Source organism: Fulmarus glacialis, unplaced genomic scaffold, assembly GCF_000690835.1.
Source record: "Fulmarus glacialis isolate BGI_N327 unplaced genomic scaffold, ASM69083v1 scaffold35, whole genome shotgun sequence".
NCBI lineage: Eukaryota > Metazoa > Chordata > Aves > Procellariiformes > Procellariidae > Fulmarus > Fulmarus glacialis.
In genome coordinates, this window is record NW_009214765.1 from 207,521 (window position 1) to 216,229 (window position 8,709).

General features: G+C 44.6%; 1 protein-coding gene across 1 annotated transcript in view; it reads left to right on the forward strand.

The window, feature by feature from the left end:
• DGKI (diacylglycerol kinase, iota) overlaps window positions 1-8,476 on the forward strand; it is a 121,967-nt gene extending 113,491 nt beyond the window's left edge. The window contains exons 29-31 of the mRNA XM_009578677.1: window positions 4,466-4,502; window positions 6,379-6,478; window positions 7,896-8,476. Of these exons, the coding sequence (XP_009576972.1) occupies window positions 4,466-4,502; window positions 6,379-6,478; window positions 7,896-8,012 (254 nt within the window). The 3' untranslated portion in view covers window positions 8,013-8,476. The remainder of the gene's footprint in view (window positions 1-4,465; window positions 4,503-6,378; window positions 6,479-7,895) is intronic.
• Window positions 8,477-8,709: the final 233 nt, after the last annotated feature.

An 8,709-nucleotide genomic window follows, 5' to 3' on the forward strand; every position in this document is an offset into this window, starting at 1 on the left:
CTGCTGTTCCTGCAAAACAGTTTCTTTCTGTCCCCTGTGCAGGAAGGGCAGATACACAGACCTGTATGTTGTTCAAGACCGCCTTCTTAAATCAGGGGTCTTTTGCTTGTAGTAGGAGGGTCACCTTTTAAGATCTGTCTGTAGCTGGGCTAAGGAACACTTAGCTTGAAACTGAGGGCCAAACTCAGCAGGTATCAGAACCACATCTGTTTATCGCTGCAGTCAGCAACTGCCTCACACCCTAATGCATACACATTAGAGAAGAGTTAACTGTTTACTTGCTTAACACAAACAGAATTAGGGAAGACTTAAGAAGCTCCGTTAGAAAAAGGACCTCCTAAATCATCATCTGTATTTGGAATCAAGCTTGGCTTGGAGTCTTTATCTGGCAGTTCTGAACTATTTATAATTTATAACCAGTATACAAGACATTCCAAGGTTTGCCTTCTCCTTGTCTTCTCCTCTTCTCTAGAGGCTCAAAAGACAAACAAGAATTCTGTAGTTCATCTAGGGTATTTTGATTTTAAACAGAAGTAAAGATGTTTACAGTTGTCTTAGGAGTTTGTGGTGGGAGCTTCTGATGGAACAATCAATCAGTAGAGCATCCCATCCTGAACATTTCTGTGACCTCAAACCTCAATGACCTTGCTCCATTATATAGCACCCTCTGGTAAAAAAGATGCTTTCATTATTCTTAGCATTGCAAAGTCAACAGTGAAGAGCCATCAGTGAGTTTGGATTTGCATCCTGACCAGGTTTAGGAGTTCCAAAGAAGGCTTTTGTAAAGCAAATTTTGCTGTGACAGAGGTGTGTGTCAGGGACAAAGTTTGAATAGCCATCAGAAAGCAACACTGAAGGAGAGTGAGTTTGCCTGACATATGCTAGTATGTCCAGATTTGCAGAATGTTTTAGGGCAGTGAACATTTGTGAGGGGCCTAAGCAGAAAACAGCTTAGTTTTCCTAGAAGGCACAAGGTATAAAATAGTCTATTTTAAGTTGCAAGTTTACCAAATTTTAGGTCGACATGGCTGAGAGACAGTTACGATGGAAGACACGCTCCCATAACCTGACTACCCTCTATGTTACAGTGGAAATTCTGAGCTAAAAGACACTAGCAGTGAAAACCAGACACTGTTGATCTTCATATTGGGTAAAAATGAGGCATGTGGAGTTGGGGGAAGGCTTGAAATAGTTCTGACTTTGCAGATTACTATTATTTTAAAAATATTTCCCCTTTGAAGGTAAGGAACCAAATCCAGTTTTGTCCCCCAGATAACAACCTCAATCAAGTTATTCGACAAAGAAGGTTTAGACAGATAAACACGCAGAAATGCTGATAATGTCCAAATTGCTGCTTAAAGAAACACCCTTCTTCCCCAGTTCTGTGAAGGACTGACAGGACAAGGGACTGGCAGGGGTTAATAGCCGTGTGTCTCCTGTGGGTAGCTGTAACCACATCCATTGGAGAGGGCAGGGTATGCTGCGGGCTTGGAGGCCTTTTGGACTGCATGGTGCTGTATATTTTGGAAATGCCTCTGAAATATGGTCATTTAGTCTCTCTTTTATGTTGTAGTGAGCTCAGCTAAAGGGCAGCTGCTTTTGAGTATCTCCTTCCCTTCCCTCCTCCCATCCCCAGCTCAGGCTGCTTTGCCTCCTGAGAAACTGGAGAGGGGCTTTGGTGGAGTGAAAGGGGGCAAAAGGAGAGAAGGAAAAAAGTTAATAATTCTACACAGACAGTCTATCGGAGATGTTAAGGAAAGAAAGTAATCTCAGCTGGGCTTCCCCTCAGTGCGTCATGCTTTTCAGCTCCTTTCATGCGAACTTCTCCCCACCCCCCCCATCCAGCCATTCTTTAGCCCCCGAGTCGCTCGCTCTTTCTCTCTCTTTTTTTTCCTCCCTCCACCTCTCCACACATTTCTATCTTTTGTTTTTATTTCCCCCCCTGCTGTTTTCCTTGATAGAAATCTCACTCATGCATTTCCCTTCCGGATTTCTATGGGGTTATTTTGTCCTCTCTCTCTCTGCGCCTTGGTCCCCTTTTCTTTCTCTGCCTCTTGTCCCAGAGTAAAACAGCCGCCTCCCCGCTGGGTCAGGATGACAGTGCCGTTAGCTTTCCCAGTGCCAGCCCTTCCCACATCTGTGCAGCTTTTGTCCCGGGGCAGAGGGGGATTTGGAATGGTCGGTTGGCAGCGCCAGGGAGACTGATGTAAAAATGAGGTCCAAAAAAGAGGGGAAAGGGAATTAGGAGGAGGGCGTGAGATGGTTTAAGAGAAGCACAAGTGAAAATAAAATAAAGAAGTAAAGGGCACAGCTCAGGCTGTGTGTGAGTTGGGACATTCCAGCTTCAGAGGTAGGCCAAGAATGAAACGAATGAATCCTGGTACCACGTTGTGCTGCTAATCGATTAACCCCAATATCTGGTCCTTATGAATGACTGGGGTGGAGTCAGGGCACTCCCATGAAATGCTTTATTTGGGACAGTATCCAGGGGAGCACCCTTCGCACGCAGGCAGGATGTACCTGGCACCTCCTCAGGTCTGTACGTGCAGGCTTGCCCGCTCAGTCCTCAGCACTCAGCTCCTCTCTCCTAGCCTTGCTGTTTCTTCCTGCTCCAGACCAGTTTTCCTTCACCCTTGGCTTCCCGTCTTTCCAAACCCACTCTGCCCCAGCTTCTCCTCCCTCTCAGGTCATATTCTTCTAACTTGTCTCCATCCTTCCTCCTAATGTTTTAACACCTTTTTCTGTTCTCCTCCACTTGGCAGGGCAAGTACCTCTCTGCCCAATGCAGCCAGCCCAGTCACCCTGTTCCACCTTTGCATCACAACCTTCCTTGTCCCATCCATGAACAGAAACAATAGTTTACTTGGCGGTGTCTTTTCTAACACGCTGAAGGCCATTCCTGATTACCTTTCACTGGGACATGGCATTGCAGCAAGCCATGGAGAATTGCCTCTATTTTTGAGAGAACGTGATTTTCTTTTCTCCTGGGAGATGTAAGGGAGTCCTTTTGTTCATCTGTTGGGTTTTTTCTCTTTTTAGTTTCTCAGGCATTATTTTTCTTTCCTCTCAACGAGGGGCCTTGCTTAGCCCCCTGTATCCTTCTTCATGCTTATGGGAGCTCAGAGGCCGTGAGTGATTCTTCTTTTTGATGGGGAGGATTCAACACATAACTGCCAAGTGAGGAGATGAGGATGTGTGGTGGTAGAGTCAGGCTGCTGTGCTTTAAAAATTGACGGTGGCTGATGAGTTTGGAGAACTGCCATGATAGGTACGCAATGCCCTGCGCACTGGGGACTAAGCATGATACTTTTTTGACCACCCCTTTCTCATGATGACAGAAGATGAAGTGAAGGAGCTACCTGCAGCTCCCAGAGCCGAGGCAGCCGGCTGCCCCGATGATCCTGAATGTGTATGTTGTAAAAGGAGTGAGGGAGAGACAGGCTGCTCTGATCCATTTTGACACATACTCAGAGTGAAAGGAGTGTAGAGAGGTTGTGTGTAGGCCTTTGTAAGCAAGTAGTGTGAAATTCCTCAGTTTCAGGTGAGATTTGCTGTAAGCGCTTGAGGACTCTTGAATTTCAAAGTCAAAGTGTGCTGAAGAGAAATATTCATGCATAGGAAGGAAAATTCCTGTAAAGTTTCACTGTTCCCCTTGCTAACTGCCCCATACCATCTGGCATGATGCTCCAGAGCAGTGGAGAGACGAATAATAAGCCAGACTGCAAAGGGAAAAGTTTTTCTCATTTAAAATGCTATCCGGATCCTAGCCTTTCCCTATCACTGTAATTCACTGATGGAATTTGCTGCTATAAACATCTGCCTGTAGTGAATATCAAGGACACAAGAACATTAGCATAAATGCATTATTTTGTCCCACTTAACAAAAATCTTTTCCGTTTTTCTTAATCTTACTTTCCTGATCATTGCTAACCAGTAGAGTACAGGATTTGCATATCAATATAAAGACCGCTGGGAATATTCCACCCTGATCTACATTCTGTATAACGCTATTAAATGGAGTAGCACAGGGATGTCATTCAGGATGGAATTTGGCTAATTTCAACTTCCTAATGACATTTTCCCTCTAGTACTAACAATAGATTTTAACTTGCAATATATCAGGGTTTCCAGTGTATCAGCATTTTCAATGCACTGTACTTATGTGAACCACTTAATTGAGCAAGGTGAAGAGTGAGAAAGTAAACTCCATGAATATTCATTCCCAGTATAACTTAGAGGCTGCTACTCCCTCTTGCTGACACTCCAACAGTGACTCTGCATTCCGAATTTTGCTAGTGCAAGGGCTTGCACAAGCAAATATTACCTTGAAGGTTAGCATAATTGTGCAAATTGAGCTTTCAGTTGGCTTCTTTTACATATTTGCACCGGGAATCTTCTTCTGGTAGTTGTACTCTTCTAGTCATGCAGACAAATGCTATATGACATACCTGACTGTCTTTTGCAGGTCCATCTGAATTACTGGACATGACAGACAGTGAAACGTAAGTACAACCTACGCTGCCCTTCACATTATGTGCATTAACCTAGCAGACTTCTCTTGTTTTTTGAGTGCAAACTTTCAAATAGAAAAGCTTGTAAAATGGCACATGTCTTAAAAAACAAACAAGCAAACAAAAGTCCCCCCAAACCCAAGCCACCACCTCATCTGTGGTTTTCTGGCCTAAAACAAATGTTTCTTGAACTCCAAAAAGGACTTCTCTATTGCTTCCTATGTCTTCTTAATCTTTCTGGAGGAATACAAGTCCTGCGTTGTGGTTTGACGTTTCCAGAATCCAGTTACTGAGGAAGCAACCTGAAGGGTAAATTCCAGAAATCAGGAAATTACTTTTTTTGCTTTACACCTTTTCTTCAGTCCCTTCTTAATTCATCCAAAGTGCTCTGCCTTAGCTGTCCCAAGTGGCCGCAACCTGTGCAGTTGAAGATTTATCTCGAGTAGTTAGAACCTTGATCACCTCTGTTATTTTGAAAAAAAATACTTTACTTTCCAATTCCCAACTGCTCTGCATCTTGTGTATAATCAAGGTGTCATAAATAGTATATAAGGGAAGCATGAATAATCCTGGGAAGTATAAGGAATATATGGGAAGCAAAAGTAACCTTTCTTATAGGGTTAAACCTACCATTCCTCATCCCCCAGTGCCTTCCACTGCTACCTGAGAACGCCAGAAATGTTCTGCACAAGGTGCATGTGTGCAGTCCACGGGTGATGGAGTATGGATGGACTGCCTGTTTCTCTTCATGCAGCAGCATAGCACAGCCACTGAAATAAAGTGCAAGTGAACATGGCTATGAGGGCTTCCCTTTACAAAGGTCCCTCTACCACTAACTCTTGAAAATGGGAGGTTCAAGCCGTAACTGACAGCATGAATTTGTCTGTTGATCCTCAGGGGGAAATCAGGTAGTATCCCATTCTGAATCTAGTTCTCACGCAGCAGACGCAGATTCATTACGAGGTTGCCTATTAATATTTCAACTTGCTCTGTCATGTACTGAGGCTGAAATTCCTTTATGCACTCTCACTTTCTGGGTAGGTGGGCGCAAGATTTGTCCTACTACAGGTGTTTCTTGTCATTTGTTATTTTGGAGATGATGTAGTGGCCCTACTTGTTGGACCTAGTATTAAGGACACCTTTTTAACCCACTCAAAGCATACCTTTCTCCTCTTCCTAGGCAAATCTAGATAGATTTCTTTAACCTTGGTTCTATAGTGAGTCTCAGAATCCTGTTACATGTAGCCCCAGTCTGAGTGAGGAGCTTTGCGATAAATTTGCTCCCACTACACAGCCTTCTCTTTTGAAAAGCATGTGTTCAAGCTTCGCCAGTAGCTCACCAGCCCAGCGGTGGAAAACAGAAACACAGCTCTTGCCCTCATACATCCAAGAGAGCAGGGTATCAGAACCAAGGCAGCAAATGCACCAGTCATGGCTTTGATGGGCAGGATTTTTCTAGGATGTGTCCAAGAATGAGGTTGAGGAAAGAAATTGCAGGAAGAAACAAACACTGTTGCTGTCTTGCCTGCTGTAAAATAAGGTGGCAGCTACTTTTGCCTTTGCAGCAGTTAGCAGAACTGATGGTTGGATGGAAATGTGACATTCAGTCTTTTGAATGCGTAAAACCTGTACATGTTTCTTTCCCACACCTCAGAAGTTCTTTGTCTGCTATTTGTGCGTTGCAGGCTTTCCTACTGAGTCAAAGGATGTAGATGCTAAGGGAGAGAGTGCACAAGTCTGCCTCTGCCAGCAAGAGGGAACCTCACAGAAATACAGCATCCTTCTCTGTCTGTCCTCTGCACCTCATACCTCGTAAATGTACGTTGGTGTGATGTGTCTCACTGCTGGTTTCTGTACTTTGGTCTAGGGGTGAGACAGCCCTACATAAGGCAGCCTGCCAGCGCCACCGTGCCATCTGCCAGCTCCTGGTGGATGCGGGAGCCTCTCTGAGAAAGACGGACTCCAAGGTAACCCAGCCCCGTCAACCAGTTATAAAATACTGCAGCCAAGCGAGACCGATCAGCATCCGTCCCTGCTGTGTGCATGATTGAGGCCTCCTCGTGTGTGCCAAGAGCAGCTCTTTTTAAACAAGCTATTTTTATTTAGAAAACTGTATTGATTTAAACAAGTACAAGAGGCTTCGGTTCAGTCCCCAACGTGGGTCATCTTCACCATAGTGAGAGCCTGGCCTCAAACTATTCGGTGCGTTGGGTGTGAATGAGGCATCTCCATGGCACAGCATCCTCCTCCTCCTGTGTGGTCAAAAGAGAGGCCTGTGGGCCAGGACCACCTGGGGGAGCCTTGGTTTATGATTGCATAGCGTCTGTGAGGCTTGATTATTGTGGCTGACTTGCTTTATAAGGATGGCTAACCATTTTTTTTTGCCCTTGCTTGCCCCTATGCTCACTAACCACAACCCTCTCTTGGTGTACGCTTGGCTGAGAAAGAAGCCTGGGCAAAATAAAACCCTAGGAATATTCTGTCAATACAACAATCTGATCACTTGGGAACATGGTCCAGAAGCTGCCCCTCTGGCATTTCTGAACATAAGCATCCTGTGGTCAGCAGCTGAGAGGTGGTTGGATCTCTGGGCGCCAGAGTCAGAAGCACCTTTGCTGCAGCAAGACAATTAAAAACAATTCCTACCATGTAATGCTGTGTGGGGTAGCCTATAAGGGGGAAAGAGATCATCTCTTTTTCAGATGAGAGTCCTGTACATTGCAAAAGATAATTTCTGCGACAGCTGAAATCCAGACAAGTGGCTTCTGACTCGTTAATCTTCATCTGCCCAGAGATCCAAGCAGCAGGAGTGTTTTTGTGGAGATACATTAGCGTGTTTCCAATATTTTTTCATAGTTTAGGATCAAGGCTTGTGGTCCAATTTAACAGTACTCTTAAGGTAGCTCAGATAATGGAGTAGCAAATTGATGCACTGAAAAATGATTTGTACTTGAGATAGAATGAGACACGTTGAACTCATCTCAAATGTTGGGCTTCTCTCTCTGCACATCCTTAGCAAAGTGTATCGTCTGTGAAGTGCACTGTTCAAGTGTTAGCTGCAGTATACTGTGCGTCATATTCATTCCCATAGGGACTGTAGCCCTAGAATGAAAAGTCAGTTCCTTCCAGCATGTGAGCCCTTCTGTGTGATGTATCAAATGGCATGTCCTTGCAGAACTGCATGATTTGTCCTAAACCACACAAGGACTTTGAAAGAGAATCTCATGATAGGAAAACTTGACTTAACACCAACTTGTACAACAAATAAGTAAATTATCGAAATTTGCTTCTATCCTTCCTGTAGTAATTTCTCTGGGATGTGCTTTCATCTGTTCTTCTAAATGCGTTAGCACAAGACTCTCTTTTCATGTTTCTTTATTATAGGGTAAGACCCCTCGTGACAGGGCTCAGCAAGCTGGTGACCCAGATCTGGCCTCCTACCTGGAGAGTCGACAAAACTACCAAATGGTTTCCCATGAGGATCTGGAGACAGCAGTCTGATGTCTGAAAACATTGAAGAGGATCCTTGGAAATCACAAGGCTGCACCTGAGGCACTCGGGCATCATGTGAGGAAGAAGCTGATGGAATCAACGTGTCTCTCACTCTCGTGGAAAATACCTGAGGACATGCCACCAGTTTCTAAGGGCTACTGAGTCTTGCCACGGAACGGTTAGGTTCCATAAGTTAGCCCATGATGGATGAGGCGGGACACTCAAAGGTCTGTGGAATCCATGGGCCAGGAAATTTACCTTTATTGCTTCCAGCAAGTAGCATGAACTTCTCCCATGTTCATCTGTACAATTTATTTAAAAAAAAAAAGGAAAGAGAAAAGAGGGTGTGGGGGAACCAATCTAACTGGGACATTAAAACACCCAACCAGGCCTTCCTCTATCCCTACAGTTTCCTGCATTCCTTTTACTCTCCCATTCCCCTCACTTCTTATCAGTTAAATAGTACCTGTTATCTCTGTGTTAAGTCTTCACAAATGGTCAGGCAGTAGCAAAAAATTTGAGGAGCTCTGGATGCCCTTAGGAAAAACCCAACGTTTTTACCAGCTGCATTCCCTCCCTTGCCGTCCTCTCGGAAGCTGCGTCCTCAGTGCTCGATCACCGGGGAGTTTTCTCACTTTTGGAGAGGACTCTGCCTATTGCCTTCTTTCCCAGGGTGTGGGGCACAGTTAGATTTACAGCAGTAACA